Source organism: Ascidia mentula, chromosome 5, assembly GCF_947561715.1.
Source record: "Ascidia mentula chromosome 5, kaAscMent1.1, whole genome shotgun sequence".
Lineage (NCBI taxonomy): Eukaryota > Metazoa > Chordata > Ascidiacea > Phlebobranchia > Ascidiidae > Ascidia > Ascidia mentula.
The window spans coordinates 11,507,497-11,534,042 of NC_138570.1; the positions used below are offsets into that span (position 1 = coordinate 11,507,497).

The 26,546-nt window shown below is 39.6% G+C and overlaps 4 protein-coding genes across 4 annotated transcripts; 1 reads left to right on the top strand and 3 right to left on the bottom strand.

Annotated features, from left to right (window-relative positions):
• Window positions 1–1,827: 1,827 nt before the first annotated feature.
• Window positions 1,828–2,784, bottom strand: LOC145902917 (uncharacterized). Its single transcript, XM_082991006.1, has one exon. It carries the CDS (start codon window positions 2,782–2,784, stop codon window positions 1,828–1,830), a length of 957 nt encoding a protein of 318 aa, XP_082847132.1.
• Window positions 2,785–2,808: 24 nt separating this feature from the next.
• On the bottom strand, window positions 2,809–4,437 carry LOC145902918 (uncharacterized). Its single transcript, XM_082991007.1, has 4 exons — window positions 4,285–4,437; window positions 3,619–4,235; window positions 3,418–3,514; window positions 2,809–3,138 (listed from the first exon to the last, which is right to left on the bottom strand). Exons 1-4 carry the CDS (start codon window positions 4,435–4,437, stop codon window positions 2,809–2,811), a joined length of 1,197 nt encoding a protein of 398 aa, XP_082847133.1.
• Window positions 4,438–5,021: 584 nt separating this feature from the next.
• LOC145902919 (uncharacterized) lies at window positions 5,022–6,218 on the bottom strand. The gene has a single exon (XM_082991009.1). The coding sequence runs from the start codon at window positions 6,216–6,218 to the stop codon at window positions 5,022–5,024; it is 1,197 nt and encodes a 398-aa protein (XP_082847135.1).
• An 11,964-nt stretch (window positions 6,219–18,182) lies between these two features.
• On the top strand, window positions 18,183–23,307 carry LOC145902055 (uncharacterized protein CG5902-like). The gene is made up of 5 exons (XM_082989903.1): window positions 18,183–18,428; window positions 21,436–21,546; window positions 22,004–22,118; window positions 22,324–22,414; window positions 22,790–23,307. Exons 1-5 carry the CDS (start codon window positions 18,190–18,192, stop codon window positions 23,122–23,124), a joined length of 891 nt encoding a protein of 296 aa, XP_082846029.1. The 5' UTR covers window positions 18,183–18,189; the 3' UTR covers window positions 23,125–23,307.
• The last annotated feature ends 3,239 nt before the right edge of the window (window positions 23,308–26,546 follow it).

Below are 26,546 nucleotides of genomic sequence, written 5' to 3' on the forward strand. Positions count from 1 at the left end.
TTGGTTTTGCGAAAAAATTTTAAGTTAAATTTACGGTTGAATGAGCGCTCATGTGCGTGCTGTTGTCATGGCGAATTTGTAGAGGATAATGAAAATTTTATTTTATCGCTTTTAATTGTTTAATCACATTCGTTCATTAACGCACTTCACTCTTTAATTCGTCACGATACTCGTGCGTTATGAATCTGATAGCCCGCTCTCGCACGTGAGAGAAATTCATCATGATCAGCTTCGTAACACCGGAATTTTCCGCTGACCAAAGCCCTATGATTTTTTTTATAATCTACGTTTGTTTTTTGACATTTTTACCCGGTCAACACGCCTGAAAGTTAGTTGATATAATTGACCGCTTGGGCTGTAAAGCCAGACAATTTCAGAAACGTAACATTGAACATTTGTACTGTCTCAACGCCACCATTGGATTTACTCGAACTGCATCATTGAAATTGCATCTTTTATTGTGAGTACTCGAATGCTTAACTAATTTTAATACAACCCAGTAATTACTAATTGCACAGTGTTGGAGTCTTTTTGGAGTTATGGTTAGGTTTTGTGTTATCTCTGAGTAAACATAACATAAATCCGACAAATTTTAGGGTGTTTGGGGCAGTTTTAGTGGGGTTTTGGGCTATTTCAATTAGGTAGTTACTTGCTGGTGGGTGCTGCTGAAAAAAATAAAATTATGTTGAAAATGGAGCAAAAAAACTAGGCTGTATTTTTGGAAAAATGAATCGTTTAAGTGTCCAATCATTTGTGATTTTATGAAAGATCCATTTCATATCTACAAATTTTGATCAAAGTTAGTCTCCGAAAAAATGGTTTAGCCACTCCCCTAGGGCCATTTGCCCCCCTGGTTACTCAGTATTTTGGTTAAAAGAGCAACAAAAATGGAACTGGATTTTGCAGAAAAATGAATCGTTTAACTACTCACTCATTTGCATTTTTTGTAAGTTCTAACTCTTCTCTATGCAATATTGCATTAAATTTAGTTGCTGAAAAAGTGTCAAAGCTTCAAGGAGGCCCAACATGTCCTTGCTCTGTACAGTCTCATCCAGGAGCAATTTTTTTTTTAACTTTGAAGAATTTTAGGGCCCCATGTAAGTCACAAGACCCATCAACGGCCATTGGGAAACAAGCGAAACAGTCGCTAGATGCATTACAGCGGAGGGCCTTGAAAACGGGATTTCTCCAATTTAATACCCATATAGGTCCTAAAGCGGTTTCGCGGCTGGCTTCTTACCCGTTTCCCGCCATTATCAGAAAAAGCGTTACGCATCACAGCCCAAGCTAGTTCGTAAGCGGTTTCGGCGAACTAGCTGTATAAAACTTATTCAAATAGAATAAAGGCAACTCTAGCTTATTCAAATAGAATAAATTTGACATTAAATTCAGCACGCTACACGTGGTACCTAACAACTCAGTTTTACCAAGCATGGCAGAAGGAAAAAGTTCTCTTGCATTAAGATGTCACATACAAGGCAAAATTGATATTGTGTTGAAATTCAATTATATGTTTACTGTGTGACGCAGGGGTTGTGCATGAGTGATTTTCGATGTTACATTCTCCCCCTTAAATGTGTGGTTCACTGCAAACACATTTACAAATAAACCAAGAAAACATTGAAATCACGAAACAACGAAGTAAAGAAAGCAACATGCGTGCCGCCGGCGAGCAAGCTCCAGCCTGGTATTTGCTATATTCCGCATTTATAAAGCGGCAAACAAGATCGACATAGCGTCCATGACTATCTTCATCCGTGTTGGATCCTGTGCACCGCAATTCAGGATCAGTTCGACGTCTGCGTGGCCTGAATGCGTCGGATGCACTTATTCGTTTGTCGTGCTCGCCTCACAGAGCAAGCACAATTTTGCAATCGGCCGTTTATACGTGGAGCCGGATTGCGTTTTCACTTCGACCTGACGGACAACACCGTGACCGTCTGGGAACGCACGCAGAACCCGTCCCATCTCCCAACGACGTCGGGGTTGTGTCTCATCTACGATCATCACCACAACTCCGGGTTGAAAATTGCGTTGTCGGTCGGGCCACTTCTGACGCAAGGCAATTGTGGGCAAATATTCTCGTGACCATCTTCTCCAAAATTCGTCGGCGAGGTATTGAATGTGTTTCCACCGCCTTCGACTGTAGCAATCTTTGGGATTGATAAGCCCGACTGGAATGCTGTCGCAAGCACGACCCAACAACAGATGATTGGGCGTAAGTGGCTCATCTTCTGTACAGGTGAAACTGATCGGCGTTAGCGGCCTCGAATTTAAAATGCCTTCCACTTCGATCATCAAGGTTTGCAGCATGTCCCCGCCAATCGTTGGGTTCCTTGTAAGCATCGTGTTTAAAATGCGACGAATCGATCTGATCATTGTCTCCCACGAACCTCCCATATGCGAAGCAGCAGGACAATTAAAGTTCCACTTAATTTCTTGTCGTTTGAAGTATGACTCTAGGCGGGATTGCTGGAGTCCTTGCAGTCCTTCACGTAGGACCCTTTCGGCATCTACAAAGTTGGTTCCATTATCGCTGTATATTTCTGTTGGTCGGCCTCTTCTTGCAATAAATCGACGCAATGCGTTAATAAACGCGTCCGTAGACAAGTCGGGCGACACCTCAATGTGTACGGCTCGCATAGTCAAGCAGGTGAAAATGCACCCGTAGCTCTTTGTCTCACTTCTTCCTCGTTTCACCATGAATGGACCAAAGTAGTCGATGCCGACGTAAGTAAACGGCGGCTCGTCGGGCTTCAGTCGGGCAAATGGCAAGTCAGCCATTTGTTGTTGTCCACGTCGAACATTCTATTTGCGACACAGCATACATTTGCTGAGTTCCTTCCTCACTGCGGCGCCACCCTTTATGATCCAAAAGCGCTGACGCAGCGAAGTCCATGTGTGGCCAGTCCCGCAGTGGCCAACCTTGTGATGGTGGCGCAAGATAATAAGTGCTGTCAAGTGGTGATCATACGGCAGTATGATCGGGTGTTTCGCCTCGAAGGCAATCGGCGCCTTCTCCAACCTCCCCCCAATCCGCAAAACTTCATCAAATAACTGGGGGTTAAGCTTTGCCAACGAACTGGCATATTTCGACTTCTTCAGTTTCTTCTGCAACTCCCTTTCAGACCTTCCGACCTGTGACAAAATGTCAATGACGGGAGCGAAGCACTGACGTTGTACTATGGGCGGCGTGAAGGGTCATAATTCACCTGAATCAACACGTTGCTTATTTAACCAACATGTTGCTTCAGTCGCGCGTGGTCTTCTAAGTCTGCTGAATAATGTTCAATTTCCCGCCAGGGTTAAAGGTTACCAACGTGACAAAGCGCGCCAGAAGGGTCAGAATAAACACGTTTGTTAAATAAGCAACATGTTCGTTATTTAAGCAACGTGTTGTTTAGGCAGACTTTTGACCCTTTTGGCCGACCACGGTCGCCTTCTAGCGACGTCTCTTTTAACACGTTGCTTATTTAAGTGAATTTGACCCCTTGTGGCGCCAAGTAACAAGTTGCTTAATAAGCAACATGTTGGTTAAATAAGTAACATGTTGGTTAAATAAGCGACGTGTTGATTCAGACGAATTATGACCCTTCTGGCCGCCCATACTGTACGTACTTTATTTCCAATTCCGCTTTCTTTAACTCATCCACTGTCAATTTGCCAGTGTTCGCTGAAACCTTTGAAAGCAGGAATGACTTGAATCGTAACAGCCACGCGACCGATGTCTTTAATTTATGAAGAGATGAATAGTGATTCATCAGTCGATCGGTTGACTCCGACTGTGTGCAAACGTTGACGACAATTCTTTTCCTCTCAGCTGGCTTGAACTCCTGTGGCAGCTGTGTTTTCATTTCTGGTGGGGTGGGCCATTGATCTTCTTTCTGCCAGAGAAACTTCGGACCTGTCAGCCATCGAGAGCTGATAAGCTTACGTACCGACAAACCACGCGAAGCATCGTCCGCGGGATTCTGCTGTGACCCAACGTGTCTCCATTGTTCAGGGTTTGTCTGTCGATGAATTTTAGCCAACCTGTTTGCAACAAAAGTACCAAAACGTTTACTCTGGTTGTATATGCTCTGCCGGACGGCGCACGAGTCCGTCCAAAAAACGGACGTACAGTTATTCAACTTCAATTGGCGTCGAAGCCACTTGTCGGCCTTCACCGCTAGAACAGCAGCGGCCATCAGTTCAAGCCTGGGAATGCTCTCGGTTTTAGGTGGTGTTACCTTTGCCTTGCCAAATAAAAACGAGCAATGTACTTTACCATTAACGTTTACCAACCGGAGGTATGATACGGTTCCGTATCCTTGAGTAGACGCATCCGAAAAGTGATGCATCTCGGACTTCGCCACTGAGCCGAATGTCGCCGGCTTGAAACAGCGGGGAAGTGTTAGCTTTTCGAGCTCCGACAGCTGGGAAAGTCAGCGTCTCCATTCCTCAACATCATCTTCTGGCAGCTCATCATCCCATCCCAATTTCTGTCGAATTATTTCCTGCTGCAACACCTTAGCAATCAAAGTAACGGGTGCCGCAAAACCCAACGGGTCATACAGCGTATTAACAGCAGATAAAATATTGCGAAAATTCATCATTCTTTACACGCCAGTAGACGCCAAGCACACGCTCTTTCACGGAGGCGTCCAAATTTACATCAGTTACCGAATTTACATCAGGTACTTTCTGTCTCGGGAATTTGATCCAAGACGTTTTGACTGTTAGACATCCACTTAGTGAGGCGGAATCCTCCCATTTTTAGCAAGTCACATAGCTGCGCTACAATTCCAACAGCGTGTTCGACTGTATCGGTTGAAGTCAAACAGTCGTCAACATAAAAATCGTTGCGAACGATGTCCCCAACGTCTCTGTCAAATCTGCTACCGAATTTTTCGGCCGTCTCCCGCAAGCAAAATGTGGCACAGCTAGGCGACGACGTGGCGCCAAAAATGTGCACCAGCATTCGATGAACCGTAGGAGTTTTAGATAAGTCTCCCCACGGCCACCACAAAAATCTCAAGGCATCAATGTCCTGTTTTTGAACGCGGACCTGGTGGAACATTGCTTCCACGTCCGCCACTAAAGCGATACTGTTCATACGGAAAGTCGGGCCCTTGCAGCAACGCGTCGTTAAGCGACAGTCCCTTATGCTGCGCTGCGCAATCAAAAACGATGCGTACCTTTTCAGGCTTTCGTGGATGCCGAACCGGGTGGTGCGGCAAGTACCAATGCACATTGCCAGGGGAACGTCCTTCTTCTTTGAGCTCCTCTGCGTAGCCCTTGTCGATGTAACATTGAATATTCTCTACGTACTTGTCTTTTAACACGAGGTCGCACGACAAGCGTTTCTTCAGCGACCAAAGCCGTCGCTCAGCCATAGAACGGCTGTCCTGTGGCAGACTAACTTCACTTCGCCATGGAAGCGGCAAATACAAATGTCCATCGGTATGTTTAACCGAGTCCTTCATCATGTTGAGCACTTTCCTATCCTCAACTGACGTTGGGAATGGAATGTCATCAGGCTCTTGCTGGAATTCCTCTCTCCATGATTCACATTTAAGGAAGTTAACTGAAATATTATCAACGGCAGGATGACAGATTGACGGGCCGACGAGAGACCACCCCAGCGGTGTTCTCGCAGCAAATGGTTGTTTGCGGTCTCCTGTTCTCATCTCCAATACTCTATGGACATACGGAACGTCAGTGCCAATAAGTAGCAGCACCTCACCATTACACAACTGAGGAAATTCCAATCCCTGAAGATGTGGAAGACCATTCAGTTCCGTATTTCTCGGGGTTGGATTAGGCTCGACTGGAATAGAGTCAATAGACAAGGCATTGTCTACACTGATTTCTTCATCTTCACTTAACGACAAAACGCGAAAATTTGCGCTGAATCCGCTGTAATTTGCGGGCCTTCTCCCGACGCTGGACATGGTAACTTGTCTCGGACTTCCGTCTATCGAAAGTAGATCTGCTAACCTTTTGTCGTAAAAACTTGTATCGGATCCCTGGTCGAGGAACGCGTACGTCTTGACCTCTCGACCATTGGCTCGAATTTTCACCGGAATAACCGAAAAGTACGCTGAATGGCCGTTCTTTATCGCATTGCACCTGGCTGTAGAATTGTTAGTCTGGCTCCTGGGGGGTTCGCTGCGCGGAATTCTATTATAATTTTCCGACGCAGGCACGTATGTCCTCGAACGTACAGGATTTGGCATATCTTCGTGCAGCAATGTGTGGTGCGCGAGGGTGCAGCCCCGAACAGCACATGCACTTGGCCTTGTGCAAAACTTCGACGTGTGTCGATAACCAAAACAGTTATAGCACATAAATTTATCCCTTAGGAACTCTCTTCTTTGAAACTTGGATTTTTGAACGCCTCACATCTTTCCAATACGTGATTACGTTTGCAGCATGGACAGCTCAATATTGGGGCAGGCGACGAACTTGGATTTGTTGTCACAGTGGCGCAGGTAACATTTCTTCCACTGGGTTTACCAGCACGTTTCTTCAATTTTCCGGGACACACACAACTGGCCAGGTAAAGTGTTCACTACGGCAGATTCTTCTTCGACAAATTCAACAAGATCTGCGAAATCTGCCTCCCTGCCAGTTTTTCTTACAATCTGCGCAACTCGGCGGCGCCAAAGCCTTTGCGATTCATATGGCAGCTTGTTCGCCAAAGCCACCAAACGATCTATAGTGTTTAAGTCAGCAAAATTTCCAAGTTGGCGGAGTACCAACAAGCATTTTTTCATAGTCTGTGCATAGGCGCGTATACCGGCTGCATCATCAGGTTTCAAGTAGGGTTGCCATTTGGCCGTCTTCACGGCCAAATTCCAGAAATTTGGCCGTTTGAAAATCGGCCTGGCCGCGAAAAAATCGTTTGGCCGTAAGGCAGATATTTGGCCGAATTTGGCCGAATTTCACTTGGTACTATGTAAATCCACAAAAGGCATTGCTGGTTTCAGGTTTCAATAGATTTATGGACGATTGTGTTGTCATAAATATGTCTCCGAAAAATTGTTACGTCATAAACTAATCTTGACTGAGTTGGTAAAGAATTATGCTGCAATCGTAATGTTTTAGCAACATAACCGGTTTTGAAACCACTGATAAGCATATAGATAACAGTGTTTTAAACATACAATTTACGAATTTATTTCCGGCTATATAGTCGTTTCTGTAGAAATCATCAAACTTTTACGTGATTTGGCTTGAAACTTTCAAGTTAGGGCCATTAGTCAACTCCTCTACGAAGGCTCTAGCGACTATATAAGGCTTACCGAAGTTCTCGTAGAGAATGTTTCTTGCCTCTGGATAGCCTTCCTTTGTCTCCAGGACAGAACAGTGTTCAATCAGAGACCTCGCCTTTCCTTTGCATTGATTGACAAGCAATGTCAGGCGCATATCGTCACTTCGAGTCTTGCATTCGAGATTCGATTCAAAGTAACGTACAAACATCCAATAATCCGTAGGTTTTCCCGAGAACGTCCTGTGGTCGGGCTTCGGCATACTCATGCCTTCTCCAACTGCCTTTACGATGCACGGTAATACAGCTGGGCTCTCTTTCATTTCCAAGTCCGGATGTGTATTCAATACAGGAGCACGTACAAGAGGACTAACGTTGTCACGTGGAACTTCCCCATTTAGGACAAGGGACGCACAATCTCTGGTAGCAGAAGACGTCGTCGAAACTTCTTCGACACCGGCAACCTTTTCCAAATCTGCCTTCTGTTGCAGAGCCACCCTTTCAAGTTCGGCCTTTCGTCCCAGAGCTGCTTTTTCAAGTTCCGCCTTTCGTTGCCCTTGAACTAGATCGTTTTCTTCCTCGACCTGTTTTAGACGAATCAATGCCAACTCTCGCTCCACCTTTGCCTCTAGACGACTTCTTTCTGTCGCAGATGAGCTCTCCACAGACGAACGTGAGCGGCTGGACCGTGAGGATCTGTGGCTTGAAGCCACAGTTGGTGCCCTATGCTGTGGGCGTAGCACAAGTTCGGGCAATGCATTTGGTAGTTCGAATGGCGTTAACTCCGCAATTCTGGTTTCGAACTCCTTCTTACATTGTTCGACGGACTTCAATTCGTCCTCGCATACAACGCGGTTCTCTGAGTCTTCGCAAGAGGCAATATACATTCCGTACATATTTTGCAATTGTGAGTAGCATTCGTTAATTTGGAACTTAGCTACTTGCAGTAGGGAGTGGTCCTTATTTAAAATGCCTGTCTCAGCCACTGCATACCAACTGTTGAGCTTGTCGACATGGCGGTGTATCTCGTCATGGGACAGTACGACTTGAGCGGCGGGGGGTCTCAACCGTGTAGGCTCCGGCGATTTAAGCGGAGATATAGTCTCATCCATTTCTTCACAGATCGTCAAAAAGTAGAACTTCTTGGAAACTTTGTTTCAGAAAGACTCCGAAAACTTTAATGTAACGGCAGAATTTACGCGTCTGGCAGCGCGCCGTCGTCACACCAAGGAATGTCAATTCCCGAAAACGCGTGTATTTGCCACACGGGCACAGGCACAGGCACAGGCACTTGACAACACGTACGAGGTACACGTACAAGAATAGGAACACGAGCACAGACACGGACACGAGCAAGAACACGGTTTTCTGTGAAGAAAACGTACACTATGATTCCAGTTGAGCAATGTTAATAAAATTACCCTTACCGGAGTTTTGAGCCAGATCACACGAAACATCAACAAACCAATCCGATTAATATTTCTTACAGCAACTTATTCAAATAGAATTATGGCAACTCTAGCTTGTTCAAATAGAATAAATTTGACATTAAATTCAGCACGCTACACGTGGTACCTAACAACTCAGTTTTACCAAGCATGGCAGAAGGAAAAAGTTCTCTTGCATTAAGATGTCACATACAAGGCAAAATTGATATTGTGTTGAAATTCAATTATATGTTTACTGTGTGACGCAGGGGTTGTGCATGAGTGATTTTCGATGTTACATGTTCCGAACCAAGGAATTTTTTTTAACTCGCCTCAAATGTAGCCAAGAGCATATTGAACAACATACCGCTGCCTTTTTTTGCATTGTGGCTCGTATACGAAAGAAACCTGAAATCTATTCCCCTTTTTATGCCAACAAAATAACTTTCAGTCCGACAGGGGGCCATGTAACATGCAGCTGCGATCAACCTAAACAAGTACAGGCAAAACAATAATGGACATTGTTTCCAAATTGTAAGCTAATCCCTTGTTTTGAACTTTAGTAAACTGTACAGCCTACAGTGTATAAGCCTAGAACCAAAGCAGTGACTAGAAATTTTACAATCATGTAGTGCAGTGCTTTTCAACCTGTGGGACCATCCGCACTGGTGCGGATATGAAAATTTGTGGTGCGGATGAGTGCGGATGACAATATTGGATTACGTACACTCGCTTCAAGAAGCAACGCTAATCCTTACCCTTGAATCGTCGATAGGTTTCCATTCGTTTAAATTTCGAAACTGTTGTATTCTTGAGTCAAAAAAACAGTTGGAATGTATTCGTACAAAACGGTGCGCAGGTTTTATAGCCAAAGCAAACAGGCAAATAACGCCAGGAACGCAATTAACTCTTACTGAGGCGCGCAGTAATTCCACAGGCGCAAGTCACATTGCAACACATGTTGATTACACGGTGAATCTAAAACGCCCTTTGTTAGGTCAACTGTAGGACACAAAATGATATAATTATAGAACAGAAACGTTCAAGATACGGCAACTTATCATGCCGCCTGGAGGTTAGTATTAGTTGCATGCAGGATGTCGATTTATGCCTTTTTCACCATTCTAAGTGTTCACACGGGCGGCGTGAATAAATGTTGAGTTACTGGTATGCAGTACCAAGAACAGACCAACGCTATTGTTATCTGCAAAAGTCCATAAATTGAACTACTATGATAACTTAATTAAGCCTAATGTATCGGTCACGCCAATATTGCAACATTCACATCGATCTTATTAGTTTTCTTTTTTAGAAGATTGGACGATTTTCCTATTCACATGTAGTTGTCAATTTTTTTTGCCGTACATGCTGGTGGCAAAAGTGGTTCAAAGACGTTGGTGCCAGTATAAGTCGTTTAATTTCAAACCGCAAACAATTATTTGGAGTGAAATTTTTATTTCGAGTCTTTATCAAACAACAGTATTTAACTGGAAACGTTACGTAGTGTTAAAAACTTAATGGCATCATCGTTCGGGATCCCCACCCCAAATAAATTTGTCTGTTTAAACAACTGAATAAACGCAACTACAATAAATTATAGGACAAAATCCATCCAAAAACCACCCAACACTTGCTTTAACGTTCGGTGAATAATCGCGTTAAACTTACCATTGTTTCCAAACATGGAGCATTGTTACCGAACACGTGTCATTGTTACGAAACAAGTACCATTTTTCGTTCAATCGGACGTTAAAAGAGATATTATAGCAGCCAACCACATGCAAGGTTTTTAATTGTTTTGTCGTTATTTCAGCTTGTATTCTAAACTTATGTAAGCACAACAATCCTGTAATCGAAATAAACCTGGTCTTTCTCATGCGTTAGTTACCAGATACGACATTTTTGCGACAAGCACGACAATTTTTCTCATGATGTTCGACACGCAATAAACAATCGACGCCATGGTTACATTTTATGCGTTTGGCCGCATGTGCGGATAAAACTTTCGTACCATAGAAAAGTGCGGATAGTCTTTAAAAAGGTTGAAAAGCACTGATGTAGTGTATAGTTCAAGTAGTTTGTAAGCTTTTTATTTAGCATCGATAACTATACCGGTATTGGTATGAAGGACGCATATTGGTATTTCTATGAAAATTAGTTTTGGTGCTGGGAAATGCCCACCGCGTAGACCTGTGTCACAATGGAAGTTCATGCATCACCAAGCAAAGCAGTGACGCAATTAAGTTAAATTTACGGTTGAATGAGCGCACATGTGCATGCTGTTGTCGTGGCGAATTTTAGGGTGTTTGGGGCAGTTTTAGTGGGGTTTTGGGCTATTCCAAATAGGTAGTAACTTGCTGGTGGGTGCTGCTGAAAATTATGTTAAAAATGGAGCAAAAAAATCAGGCTGTATTTGTGGAAAAATAAATCGTTTAAGTGTCCAATCATTTGTGATTTAATGAAAGATCCATTTCATATCTACAAATTTTGATCGAAATTGGTCTCCGAAAAAATGGTTTAGCCACCCCCCTAGGGCCATTTGCCCTCCTGGTTACTCAGTATTTTGGTTAAAAGAGCAACAAAAAATGGAACTGGATTTTGCAGAAAAATGAATCGTTCAACTACCCACTCATTTGCATTTTTTTGTAAGTTCCAACTCTTCTCTATGCGATGGCATCAAATTTAGTTGCCAAGGGCTGGGTATACCCCCTGTTGGTCATATGATCTTCCAAGAGGCCCAACAAGTCCTTGCTCTGTACAGTCTCATCCAGGAGCAAAATTTTTTTTTTAATCTTTGTAGAATTTTAGGTCCCTATGTAAATCACAAGACCCATCAACGGTCATTGGGAAACAAGCGGAACAGTCGCTAGATGCATTACAGCCTTGAAAACAGGATTTCTCCAATTTAATACCCATATAGGTCCTAAAGCCACCACACCACGTCAAGGTTCCGCCTTTCGTAGTGGTTTTGTTTTACAGATAAAACAACATTCAGACACAAACCGTCCAAATGAAGAAAAGAACTGATGTAAGCAATGAAGTCATCTCTCTGAAAAACAACACAATGTTGTTCATTATTGCATGTAAGACGTTGACTTGAAACCAACGTTATTCGAAGCCTTAGCATAAGTCACATTAAACACCTTTACAACGTAATATGTGATAGCTTCAAAGTGTAACACTTCTTTTGAAAACTAATTACCATCCAATTCCTTTTTATTTAGCATATCGGCAACCATGCTCTCTTGGACAACTGTATCCTGTTCATCAACTCCATTCCGCTATATGATTCCCTAAAGACTTGACATCCAATTTGAGCCGTTGTCGTACGCGATTTTGACCGAAAAAATGATGTACCAATCGCAATAGGTTTTCAATCACATTTTGTGACAACTTTTCCGAAACGAAATTTCTGTTAAAGTTTTGCAAGCGATTTTTGTTTTGGCGGTAGTACAAGAAAAATGCGGAAACAGTCGGTTCTATCCTTATGTGAAACGATTTGGACAGGGACGCTGTAAGTTGCCTTAAAACAAACTCATACATCTCTTGCATAGGCAATGCCAATAAATTAAAATCTGAAACAAACTCATCACTGCCGTCAACCAAAAGATATGTTTTTATAAATGATGCGATCACTTGACTTTGCTGCTGATTCAATAAAACGGCGTCGCTTTCTGCGAATAACGGTAACTGGTTGAGGCAGTGGGTCGGTTTACAGGTTTTTATTTTATTTTTAAAAAAATACAACTTCCGGTCAATATTTTTTTCCTCCGCGCTTTTCAAAGTTATATGTCTTACAATGTTATCATTAAACTCCGTTACTCCATATTCCGAAAACTTGTAAGCTACGTAGTGACCGAAATTGACCCCAGTGACAACATGTATGACAACAAACACGAGCCTAAATGAAACTCCTTGCGAAAAAGACCATATTTTATCAGGAACTACTCGTTTTGTGTTTTTAATCCTGTATAAATTTCTGTACAATCCAATGCAAAGTATGTCCGCCGTTTCAGTAAGCTCAGTGAATACAGCTTTTTGTTTCTAAATTGCAATGCGCACAACGGTCCCGAGCAACGCTGCGAAATTGAGCATCACAATAAGCACTGAGATTGCTTTTGTCGGGGATATCATCGAACAGAGGCAAACTCAATACAGGTTGTTGATTTTCAGGTTTCTCCTCGTTGCCACAAGACTTGTAATTAACCCTTTAGAGCCCAAGGGTATACTGAGCAACAGAAAAAAATTAAAAAAAAAGCGTTTTGTTGCGTTGATGGGTCCAATAACACATTTCATGAAAAAAATTTGAGATGTTTGACCGCCACCCCCCATTTTCTGGTGGGGTCACCTGTGACCCATTGGGCTCTGGAGGATTCTCAATGAAAAAAATTAAGTTTCTAATTTTGTTGAAACTAGTGAAGCTATGCATTTCTTTAGTAGTGCAAGTAACATCCTGAATGAAATCGATGTAATATTTTACTACGTTTGGTCGAACAACTAATTTTTAGACCCCCACTACGTGTGATTTTCGTGTTTCGCAGGTTCATATGGGCAGAAAACTTTGTTTCTCAGTATTTAAAGCTAAACAACGCCTTATTTACATCCGTGTTGATGCTGCACAAGTTGTAACAGCAATATTTGACAACTTTTGCTGGTCAATGATTATTTACACTGATAAAATTGGAAAAAACCTACGCAAATAGCTATATTACCGTGCATAAAATAAAAACCTGACCCGAAATCGAGACAATAGATGATGCACGTATTATTTCTAGTATCATGTGATGCTGTTATGTAATAATATTCATTGAAAAGCTTAAAAACATGATTCACAAAATTTCATCGTACTTGTCACCAATGCCCTATGTCCCATACACGACCCCAGGAAATGATAAGGTGTGCCGTTTCTTAAAAATACGTGCTACGAATATAACTTTTTTATAGATACTATATTTTTATTTGCAAATTGTTCACCAAATGAATGGTATTTTTTACATATTTAGATGTAGCTTATCAAGCACTTTTACGTTTCCTTCCAGCGTTTTTCTTTTTTTTTTCTTTTTTTTTTTTCTTTTACACGCTACCACAATTCACACATAAGAAGCAGTTTCCTTCCGGTGTGCTTGCTGTGTCAATCAAAAAATTGCTATAGCGACATCTACCGGCTTTAAAATTTTATGTAGATCAGGGCAAGGGGGGACTCTGGGCTTTAAAGGTAAAAAAAAATTGAAAAAGCAGAAACCTTTCTTGTATGGGTCTTTAAAGTCATGGGTGCACCGGTGACCCCCTGGGGCTCTAAAGGGTTAAAAAATTTAACTTACAAGTTTTTTAAATTGACGTAAAGTCGATAATTAAAAACTCGTTGGGATCCTGTTGCTGGCCTAACGTCCAACCAATGTAGCGCACAAACATCTTTAACCAACTGCAAATACAAGGAGTTTTCTACCTTATTACCCGCGAGGCAACAAACAAATTTAGCAATTCTTACTTTCAAGTCATTTCCAGCACCACCGACAGCAGGAACCACATCAAAATTTTGGTATCCATCTCTTCAAACGCAATAAATTTAAACAAAACATGTGCTGGGTTGGAACTGATCCTATCATACAGCCTTTTATTGGCACTGAAAGAGTAATCTCGACTGCTGCACCAAATGCTTAAAGTTGATTTTAATTATTTCGGGGACTATAAACAAATAAAACGAACACATTCGTGCAGTTTAAACAATGATTCTAACCTACACTAAACTTTTCGTATCAGCGTTGGATGCAGTAAAAATTTAATAATTATAAAAACCTTAGTTTCGGTCGAATAAATTCGGCAAACCGAACTTTCGGTGCATCCCTAGTATAGGGCCTCCGTCATTTCGGTTAAATGGAAATTGGCTAAAACCGAAATTATTTCACGCATCAGTGAACACGACTTTAGACGATTGCGTTCACACAAATTCTGCATTAATTCGTGACAAAAACAAAAACTGAGTTACAAAAACAAACATTTCAATCAACAAAGTCAGCAATATTTTTAAAACAATATCTATACCTATATAATTTCAATTTTTGAACACCTATAAACTGTGAAGTATAGCACAAATACTGTGACAAGTTTGACAACAAATTTGAAAATGTTCCGAACCGAGGAATTTTTTTCAACTCGCCTCAAATGTAGCCAATAGCACATAGAACAACCTACAAGTGCTTATTTTTTACACCGGTAGCTCGCATGCCAACGAAATAACTTTCAGTCCGACAGGGGCCATGTGACATGTAGCTGCGATCAACCTTAACAAGTACGCATTCAATGCGACAACTTTGACGACATATTTGAAAATGTTCCGAACAAAGGAATTTTTTTAACTCTCCTCAAATGTAGCCAAGAGCATATGGAACAACATGTTTTGCTTATTTCTTGCACCGGTAGCTCGCATGCCAACGAAATAACTTTCAGTCCGACAGCGGGCCAGCAATGTGACATGCTGCTGCAATTAACGCGAACAAGTGAGCATTCAATGCGACAACTTTGACGACGTATTTGAAAATGTTCCGAACCAAGGAATTTTTTTTCACTCGCCTCAAATGTAGCCAAGAGCATATCGAACAACATACCGCTGCCTTTTTTTGCATCGTGGCTCGTATACGAAAGAAACCTGAAATCTATTCCCTTTTTTATGCCAACAAAATAACTTTCAATCCGACAGGGGGCCATGTGACATGCAGCTGCGATCAACCTAAACAAGTACAGGCAAAACAATAATGGACATTGTTTCCAAATTGTAAGCTAATCCCTTGTTTTGAACTTTAGTAAACTGTACAGCCTACAGTGTATAAGCCTAGAACCAAAGCAGTGACTAGAAATTTTACAATCATGTAGTGCAGTGCTTTTCAACCTGTGGGACCATCCGCACTGGTGCTGCGAGGCTGCAGGCCAACAAGCCACCATTTTCAGTGGAGGGTGTCGACTACTTCGGACCCTTCCTTGATGTGAATCAAGGGCGAAAAAATTTTATACTCTATAATTACAATTTAACACCTTATAGTTGATTAAAACAATCCGCTACAAGTTCATTATTATCGTATCCAGACAAAACTGCACCTACTTATTCATTTGTCCTGTGGGCGTTTTTTTTCCACATCCTCATAAGTACCGCTGACAGAATACGATATCTAAAAATCAGGTTTTGGTGTAAGATTTAAAAAACATGTCTTTGATAATTTTGGAACTAACGTAACTGTACATGAAATATGAAAAATGGCAATATATACAATATTGAAGTTAAATTACCGTTACTTTCTGTAGGTTCCTTGTCCTGCTTTTCAGAATCGTTTTGCCATTGAACTTTACCAACAAATAATTTCACACTAAAGCCATTTACAAACGATTAAGCTGCAAAACAATTTAAGTAAATCAAAGGTCATCAACAAAGACAACATTTGCTAAGTAGCACTAAACTAAATATATGTTGTAAGGGTATGCTATCATAGTATAATACTATAATATCATCCGATGCTATTTCTGACATGGCAAAAGACTGGAGGATACCCATAAGTTTGACTCGCAGCCAATATCAATAATATCCCTCCCGAGGGGAATCCAACGGTACTTTGAAAAACTTTCCCGCCAATCGGCTTCTCTCTCACAAGCCGCGGCAAGGCCAGATAGCGCCAAATTTTCTTTTGCGAATATGTAAAGTATGCGGTGCGTTGACTTGCCGAACTGTGACCACACACTGTGGCAAATACATAAGGGACGAGCGAGGTCGGTGGACAGCCCCAATTAATCACACTGTGTGGTGTCGCAAGGAATATAGAATTTGTCCAACTGGCTTTTGTTTTGTAATATATTATCCTGCGATGCAAAATTATGCACAGTATTACAACACTCTGTTTTGAGTTGAATTACAAAAACCGTTTACTTTTAAATGGCTTTTAAGATCGAAACGACTAAGTATTGCTACGTGCGCAGTCAAGAGCCGAGCGCGCCGGTCGTGTCTTGTCTTCAAACAAGTTGTCAGTCTCTCATTAGTTTGTTTCAACTTCAATCGAAATCAAATTTTACACTTTATTAGAACACTCTATTTTGAGTTGAACTGTAAAAACCGCTATCTTTTAATTGGAATGGCTTTAAGAGCGAAACGGTTTAGCAGTTCAATGGGCCAGCCATTATCAAAGCGCGACCGGCGCTCTGATAGCTATACTGACACATTGAGAAATGCTTAGTAATTTCGCTCTAGAAAGCCAATAGAGTTAAAAGAAAGCGGTTTTTGGAGTTCAACTCAAAATAGATTGTTGTGATAATGGGTTATTTTTTTATACTTTGTGAGGTTTTCAACTCGTCGCGCGATTGTTAATTATGTATTAAACGGAAAGATTGTCTTTGTTAGTATTAAGTATTAAGTGAAACTATCAGAAGTTTCAAATTCCTCAGTTTTTGCAAATTCGAATTTGCAATTAAACACAGAAAGTTATACGGTAAAACAAATCCAAGAATGAAATAAAATAAATAACATGAATTTAAATAAAAATAAAATAAAATAAAACTACTAAAGTTAAAAAGCAAGAAATCCTGTACTGCTGCCTTCACTATGCACTACACTACAATAAAAGCAAAAAAGAAAAACTAAGGGAACAGTCTTGTCTTTGATAGTAGGCTTTTTGTCAGGAGTCAGATTTACGGCAGTGTTATATTTGTGTAGACGTTTTAATTAACGTCCCTACAATACAAAAATAGGGGTGCCTACATGCATAGTCCTGAAATAACACAGTTCAACAATTATATGTAAAGTAACGTCTTATATATCATTTTACTGCACTGTCACTTTTGGTATTGTGCTTATGATCTGTTTGTAATCTCAGCCAACAAATCAACATGAATTAACTCAGAAAATTTTACAACCATTTTAGTACCACGTCACTAAATTCCATTTAAATGCTAACTTTCCGTTCACATGTGTCCGGCGACGCTAGGCACATTGTGTATAGCCGCCGAGCACATTGTGCAATTTCACTGCGCACATTGTCCATTTGTTCGAAACCGACGTACACATTGTGCGATTGTTTCACGAGCACATTTTTGCGCATAATGTGCGAAAACAATTTTTGAGCCCGCCTCTACAGACTTACCCTCCACGTGGTCCATCCATGCTGCCTTTCAACGCAGTGTTACCCGAACGTTTTTGGTAGCGAAATTCCACAGATTATTTAGGATGAAAAGAATTCACAGACGTACAAAACGTCAAATATGCCAGGTTTTGCGTAGAAACAGACAGAACCCTTCTAACATAAAAACACGCCACGATTGGCTTTTGGCATATATTTCGAATAAACTCATGTGTAAAAAGAATAGTGCTTTTTAACATATATACCAAGTAGAACAATTTTCAAGCTTTAATTAATTTAATTTTTAATATTTGTCCCCAAACAAAAAGAAATAATTCGTTGGTCTCATCCGATAAAACTATTGTGAAATTTGCCCTCTGTTTTTTTTTTGAGCTGATCCTTGGAGAATTTTATTATGGCGTCAAGTTGCTGCGGCAAAAAAAACGGTGTGAACAGTGCTAATACTAATAAACAAGGTTCTGGTGAATGTAATGCAAATCAAAGTTGCACAAAACGCTTCCATGTAAATGGTTTACAAAACATACCCAAGAATGTTGTTAGTGCTGAGATGTGTTTTTTTTGTTTTGATGTCCTGTTATGTCACTTGCAAAACTCAGAACCTCCAAAGGATCCAATGTTTACAAACCTGTCATGGTAAGTAAATTTTAGCGTACATAATGTGCATCACCATCAAATGACGATTTTGTTCAAAATTGAGATTATACTCCTGACTGGAAAAAATGTCGGATATATCCTCCGCGCACTTTTGCGAAAATTTGCCGATAATCCGCGCAATATTAATGACCTAATGCATTAGCATACGAAAAACGTTGCGATCGTCCGCGCAATTAACGATCGCCGAAACGAAATCCTCCGCGCAAAAAACAAACTTTCCAATCTGGTGCATTGACATACGAAAAAACGTTGCGATCGTCCGCGCAATTAACGATCGCCAAAACAAAATCCTCCGCGCAAAAAACAAACTTTACAATCTGGATTATACTTTACTGCTATTCAATCAGCTCTTACCATTACAATTATGGCATGCAAGTATTCATTTCATGCATTTTGGTCTAATGTACAATTGAATGTAACCATATTCTAGAACTGATATGTAACCCAGATTATGGAATAGGACTTATCCTTGGCAGGATGCCGATTTCTGCCATTTTCACCATTCTAAGTGTCTGACACGGGCGGCGTGAAACAATGTTATGTTACCGGCATATAGTACCACGAACAGACTAACGCTATGGTTATCTACCAAAGTCCATAAATTGAATTACTTTCATAACTTGACTAAGCCTAACGTATCGGTCATGCCAATCTTGCAACATTCACATCAATCTTACTAGTTTTCTTTGTTTGAAGATTGGATGCCAACGATTTTCCTATTGACATGTAGTTGTCAATTTTTTGCCGTACATGCTGGTGGCAAAAGTATTTCGAAGACATTGGTGCCAGTATAAGTCATTTATTTGCAAACCGCAAACAATTATTTGGGGAGAAATTTGTATTTCGAGTCACTATTAAACAACAGCATTTAACTGAACAGTTATGTAGTATTGAAAATTTATAAAAAATCAACACCCTGATCCTTAGCACACTTTTGTGAAATTGACCGATAACCTGTGTAATATAAATTAGCTAATGCATTAACATATGAAAAACGTTGAAATCGACCGTTCAATTAACGATCACCAAAAAAATAATCTGCGCAAATAACAAACTTTCCAATCTGGTATGTAACTGACAAATTAAGTCAACACAGTGGTGGGGTCATATTATGACATCACATTAAAAATTACTTCAATGTGACTCAGTAACACTGCAAAAAATAATGGCTCATTCTTTTACTTTTGTCCCCAGGATGAGCCAATTTTAATGTTAACTCAAGATGAGCCACTTCATAATGGCCTAAATTGAGCCATAACATGCAGTAGTTATGGATAACTTTTTGCGAGCCAAACTGTAAAATAGGGCCATACCCGTTAAATAGCTTACATAATCAGAAGAAACTAATTAGGCAAATAAATGATTTGAATATTGCAAAACAATGTTTAAGCCAGTTTTTTCAATTGAAGTGTAATTTTACACAAACCCTGAATCCAAAAGAGTCACAGGTGCAACGCACAGTTATAACAAAAAATAATGAGAACTGTTTTCTATTATTTACCAGAGTTCAACACAATAACACATCCTTGCAATTAAGATGTCTTTGGATGTTTTCTTTTTGCTTCAAACATATCGATTTTGCATTACATGACAAATACTTGATTGCTGTTGCTATCTTAGCGCACTGCTTTTATTGTCTGTCAAGTACTGTAAGTAATCTTTAAGTAAAATCAATAATGATTAAGTTTCCAATTCGATAAGTTCATTCAACAAAAAATATAAAAAAGATACAAATTTCAGAAATCATATTACCTTTAATAGACTGCAATACTTGTTCCGAAAACTTCATGGTTTTCATCCGTTTTGTGGCCACTTTTGTCACGCCTTCTCTTTCTCCACAATCACTTGCACGAACTGAAAGTTCAAATCATGGGCAGGCTTTATGGGTAATTGATACGTATGAAACACATTTATTGCCTCATTTGAAAAATGTTGAATGACATCAAACTAAAAATTACTTCTATGTGACATCCTTAGTGATGTGCCATCCTTAGCTCCATTATTTTTTGACGTGTCAAAATTTAAAGGTTATGTCAAAATAGTTATATTAAATCAAAATTTGTCATAAATGGTCAAAAGCTGAATGGTAAAAGTAGTTTAATCCTAGTACCGTATTTTACGGACCAAAAGGCGCAATTTAAATCCTTTTTTTCCTCATAAATTGATCGTGCGCCTTATAAGCCATGGACCAAGTAGTGCTTTATTGCCTATACTCAAAACCAGTACCGATACTATTATTATATAAATAAACCACCATCTTACACAATAAACTACGGTAAAAGCAACTAGCAACTGTGATATTCACTAGGCTCATTTTTTCTTTTGCTCATTGTACTATTGTGACTTGCTTACATTTATTACGTAACAAGTAAACTTTTATTTCTCTTGCTCCTCAAAATTGTATAATGCGAATACTGCTTATATATACAGCTTTATACGGTAACCCATACTCCTTAAAATACGTTGTGTTCTATAGCCCAGTGCGCCTTCTGTATGAACAAAAAACTAATCAAAGCAATTTATTGACAGTGCGCCTTATAGTCGGATGCGCTTTATGGTCCGTAAAATACGGTAGTGGTTCTCGAATAAGAGCAATTGTTGAAATAACAGCTCTATATATTTTCACACTTTTGCAGTCATAGTTTTTTTTAAAATTGAGCAGAAACTAAACAGTTTTAGGGTTATGGTTTAGTTTTCAATATTTTCAACTCCAACCCTGAAATAAGTTGCATAGTTAAAGTACAGAATAATTTTGCAGCTGTTGTATGTTTTGCCGAAATCAGAGGCAGTCCATGATGTCACAGTGACATAAGTTTTTGTGTAATGTCACAGCTTTTCCCGACCTTTGTGGTGATGTAATTTTGGGGTTTCCTCACCATCATAACATATTTACATTCAATTGTACAATAGGCCTATCCTATGTATTTTTATCCCAAAATGTATTTCCTATTAGTGTGACCAACAGAGTTTTTTTTTACATCTTTAGTCCCTTGTTTGTAACTTGGAAAATTGGAAAAGACATGAGGTTGCGAGGATGTATTGGTACGTTCACAGCAATGCCGCTGCACACTGGTCTTAGGGAATATTCAATTATAAGGTGAAATTTTTTTTTGTGTATTGCATTTTGCATGCAAGTCTACCAACCTGGTTCTTGTGTGTAATTTAAAAGAAATAGATTTAATTATGTAGTAGGACACAGAATGTCCTAAAAAAAAGCTAGGGGCTGATGGCAAGTCTGAAATGTGTCCTATCATGTGCCAGACAAGTACACTTCATTTTGCTTGGTATGACTTTATCACGCTTCACAGAAATTGTTTTCAAGGCTTACCAACAATATGTGAATTTTTACCTAATATTTTTAATGCCTACAGATTAACAACTGTATACAACTCTGCAGTTTGTATTGTTTCATTATAATAGGGGGGTTATTCTTGTGTTTAAGTTTGTACAACCCACATGCATACTACTACCATAAACAGCTTGTTATCTTTAGCAAAAAATCTATGGGTTTTCTAGCACCGGTTTGTATGCATTAGAAACTATTTTTTTTGTAGTGCTTTGAAAGACAGTCGGTTTTCTCCAATGAGGTTGGAAGAGTTGGGAAAGTTACATTGTTCCGTTTCACTTTTGTTGAACTTCGAAGATTGTAAAGATTGCTTTGACTGGCAGGTAACAACTGTAATTATAAATATTTTTGATACATACTAAATAACATCTGTTTGAAACAGGTTGCCACCAACCGTTTACATAATTCTTTTTTTTATACAATAAAACCAATGAAACTTTTTGTGATTCCTTTTGTTGGAATAGTAAAATCATAAAAACTACAGATATTTCATAAGATGCACCAATTAAATATGTCTGATTTCAAAAGATTGGTGTCAATGGAATTCGCATTGAATTCAAAAATGAAAGAGGTCATTACAAAACAGCAACATACCTTCCAGAAGTGAGCAAGGAACAAGGTAAATGAAATTAGTATATTGTGGCCAAAGGTTCAGGTAAAAAATAATCTTTTTAGCAAGTTCTCTAAAAATATATAGTGACAGCTATTTTGTTCTGTGTGACCAACAAAATATATTTTGAAACCTGAAAATGCCCGACACCAAAGGTAATTCCGCTGATTTCAGCAGTGAAAGTTTAACTGCCCATGTTTAAATTTTCCTTTTTAAACAGTTCATTGCCTCAAACAGGATTGTCAAAACATGTCGAAAAAATCATGTATTTGATGCCTGGAAATACTTCCCATGTTAACCACTACAAACATATTTTCTTGTTGCTTGTCCCTTCTACAGTAAACTATGTTTGTTTGCTTTTTCTGATAGGCTTTTGTTTTTTAGGATGGAATCAAAGGCAAACAATTGAAAATTTACTTCGAAAGGGTGGATATCAGGCTGAAGTTACCTCCGAGTTTTTGAGGACTGTTCGTGTAAAAAAATATCGAAGTGAAAAGTTAACTGTTGCTTTCAGTGAATATGCAGCAGCACGTGGACTGAAGTCAAAAGCAACAACCAGTGTGCCTGTGTATAGAAGCCAACCGCCATATCCTCCACCATCTGCTGTTCACCATAGAAGAATTGGTCGTGATAAAAACTGTACCTTATATAATCAGACTGTTGTTTCAAATAATGGTAAACATCAACAACCCTCCCATAACTCCTCAAAAAAATTTTAACGGCGACTTTAAAGTAGTGAGAACTACAGCAAAAAAAAATTGTCATTTTGTATATGGTGACATAAATTGTGCTTGAAAGGCTTGTTTTTATAGGAACACAATGGTTTTTATGTTTTTATTTTTGGAAGTGTCTAAAACTGCAAGCAAAAGGTGATTGCATATTACATTTGTGCTTTCATCTTGTGATCTATTCTGTTTACAGCACATATGATTGAGACATTTAGTGGTTAATTGGTCTAGTTGTCTGCACTAGTATGTAAAATTGTTAAATGGTGGTGTTGTCGCCGCACAACACATGTATATACAAAAAAAGGCCCAAAACGTATAGCTATGTTATGACCGAGAGTTAAAACCAAAGTCATTGTAATCACGCGTTCAACGCATGTTCAAGTTGTGATGTCTAATAAAACGACATGGAAAAAAAGAAGAACTAATTTCCGGTTAAGGTCAATTCCTGATCGGACAATTTAATAGGAAAAACTTGCCGAGCTGGTGGCAGGTGAAAAAATTGTAGCCGGTATAAGCAGCCACATTATAGTTGTGTTATAAACCATGTAATTTGGGCAATGAAGCCATAAAAGTAACTTAGGCAACAAAACTAACTGCGTAAACCAAGTTAAAATAATTATAGGCATTTCTTTAGCAAATAATAAATAAGGTTAATTTAAACACAAGTACTTCTTTCGCAAATGATAAATAAAGCTAAAATAAACATAACTACTTTTAGTTATTCGGTAAACAATCAAGCTATATAAATAACTGACGTAATCGACCAAATCGCCCAACTTTTAAGTTGCGCTCCAAATAAGGTATCAATACGTGTGGCCAACCGCAGACTATATAAGCAGAGCGGCTAGCGCCTGCCAAATCAATGTGTTTTAACTGTTGCTGTGTAAGGTCTAGCTGTTGGTTCTGCTTCAGTACTGTCCATGTTTTGAAGAAACTTCTGTCCTGTGCTGTATTATATTACTGGATTATCGACAATAAAAAGATTTATGAACAACTTTTGATTGGTTTGAAGCTTGGTGGATGTACGTGTTTTATCGGGAGTTAGACTATTTAGAAGACGACAGACTTGTGTAAAGGAGTTCTCCAACAGTAACCTTGAGATAGAGAAGGCAAGCTGCCTACGAGGCCGAGTTGCCATCGAGACTAAGTCGGATCCCTTGGGGTGGGAGGCCGAGACGCAGTCGTACCCCACGGTCACGCAGCGGGGCGTACACCGACAGTATCGTATCTGGTCATGCCTAAAACTAATGAAAACCTGGTGCTTTGGAACAGTTTTTTGTTTATTGCTGTAAAACATTCTTTGACTAGGTTTGCTATACCTTGCACTGTGTCTACGAAAGGTAGCTTCGGACTTCAACATTCGCCGATTGGACTCTCAATCATCCCCGATCGGACTCTCACTATTCAACGATCCGACTTACAATGTTCCCCGATCAGAGTTTCAATATTTATCGATCGGACTCTCAATATTCACCGATTGGAGTTTCAATATTCACCGATCGGAGTTTCAATATTCGCCGATCGGACTCTCAATATTCACCGATCGGAGTTTCAATATTCCCTCGCTTCAAGCGCAGAAAAAACGTTTTGTCTATTATGGAATTTAGGAAAACTTAAAACTCGACTTGCTGATCTGGGACTCAGAGAAGGGGCGTACACTGCCGAACCTTAACGCAATTGAGGATCTTGTCAAAAGGAAGATAAATAGTTCAGGTTGTCTAATAGGATACAGAGGGTTGTGGCGTTTATTACGCTTAGATAAGGTCATGTTACCACGCCAATGTGTCCAGAAGTATTTGCGTGGCAAAGTTTCCTAAGGGACTGCCACAAGAAGATCGAAACGCTTTAAGCGCAGGAATTACTTTGTGCTCGGTCCTGGTCCAAAATATTCGTGCCTTTAGCTGACGTTGATGGTTACGACAAATTAACCCTTTAGAGCCCAAGGGTATACTGAGCAACAGAAAAAAATTAATGTACAGCGTTTTGTTGCGTTGATTGGTCCAATAACACATTTCATGAAAAAAATTTGAGATGTTTGACCGCCACCCCCCATTTTCTGGTGGGGTCACCTGTGACCCATTGGGCTCTGGAGGATTCTCAATAAAAAAAATTAACTTTTTGATTTTTTTGAAACTACAGAAGCAATGCATTTCTTTAGTAGTGCAAATAACGTTCTGAATGAAATCGATGTAATATTTTACTACGTTTGGTCGAACAACTAATTTTTAGACCCCCACTACGTGTGATTTTCGTGTTTCGCAGGTTCATTTGGGCAGAAAACTTTGTTTTTCAGTATTTGACAACTTTTGCTGGTCAATGATTATTTACACTGATAAAATTGGAAAAAACCTACGCAAATAGCTATATTACCGTGCATAAAATAAAAACCTGACCCGAAATCGAGACAATAGATGATGCACGTATTATTTCTAGTATCATGTGATGCTGTTATGCAATAATATTCATTGAAAAGCTTAAAAACATGATTCACAAAATTTCATCGTACTTGTCACCAATGCCCTATGTCCCATACACGACCCCATGAAATTATAAGGTGTGCCGTTTCTTAAAAATACGTGCTACGAATACCTAACTTTTTTATAGATACTATACAAGGCCTTAGCTAAAGGATTACCAATTTTATTTGCAAATTGTTCACTAAATGAATGGTATTTTTTACATATTTAGATGTAGCTTATCAAGCACTTTTACGTTTCCTTCCGGTGTTTAAAGTCATGGGGTCACCGGTGACCCCTGGGGCTCTAAAGGGTTAAAGACATATGGGTGTTGATTCCTGATCACCGATTCCGGAAATCACTCACCATATAGTTGCAACGATTTCCACCCTTTGCTTATGAAGACATTATGGAAAAAAAGTTTTCTTGATATCTTAACTTTTACCGGCGTGTTCTTATTCTAATACTGTACGTGTCCAAACACAGAGTGTCAATGACAGACAGAGATGAGTTTTAGTCTTTTTACATACGACAACTCTGCTTTATAGTTGCTTTATAGCGAAATATACTAAAATCATACGAAATTGGGAATTTAACACTTATACTCCACTATGGCTGTGGTTGTTGAACGTATGTAACTGTGCGATTTCAACACTTCCCGATGTTGCAGTATATGACTTTTCGAAAAAAAATATTTTTTTTCAGTGTAAGTTTTATTATACAGTGGAAAACCCTGGTATTCTAGTATTGCAGTTGCGAAGTGTCGACTTAGGTAATATAGGTTTAACAAAACCTAGCGAACCTATCTATATTAGGCCTTTAAACGTAGGGATTTACAAGTCAGAAGCATAAAAACAGACATATAACATTACAATTTCGGCGCGTTAATTACAAGTTGCGTCGACGGTCTTCGTTGAAAGTGTGAGGACAGTACCTTTTGAAGAAAGTTCTCCGAAA

Bases quoted from the DNA above. Each gene is read 5' to 3' on its own strand.
- LOC145902917 (XM_082991006.1), bottom strand. From the start codon at position 2,784: ATGGCTGACTTGCCATTTGCCCGACTGAAGCCCGACGAGCCGCCGTTT.
- LOC145902918 (XM_082991007.1), bottom strand. From the start codon at position 4,437: ATGGAGACGCTGACTTTCCCAGCTGTCGGAGCTCGAAAAGCTAACACT. The intron at 4,236-4,284 runs GTTGGTAAACGT...TTATTTGGCAAG, and splicing joins GGAACCGTATCATACCTCCG to GCAAAGGTAACACCACCTAA. The intron at 3,139-3,417 runs GTCAAAAGTCTG...ATTTTGTCACAG, and splicing joins GACCGTGGTCGGCCAAAAGG to GTCGGAAGGTCTGAAAGGGA.
- LOC145902919 (XM_082991009.1), bottom strand. From the start codon at position 6,218: ATGCCAAATCCTGTACGTTCGAGGACATACGTGCCTGCGTCGGAAAAT.
- LOC145902055 (XM_082989903.1), top strand. From the start codon at position 18,190: ATGGCGTCAAGTTGCTGCGGCAAAAAAAACGGTGTGAACAGTGCTAAT. The intron at 22,119-22,323 runs GTAACAACTGTA...TGATTTCAAAAG, and splicing joins AAGATTGCTTTGACTGGCAG to ATTGGTGTCAATGGAATTCG. The intron at 22,415-22,789 runs GTAAATGAAATT...TTTGTTTTTTAG, and splicing joins AGAAGTGAGCAAGGAACAAG to GATGGAATCAAAGGCAAACA.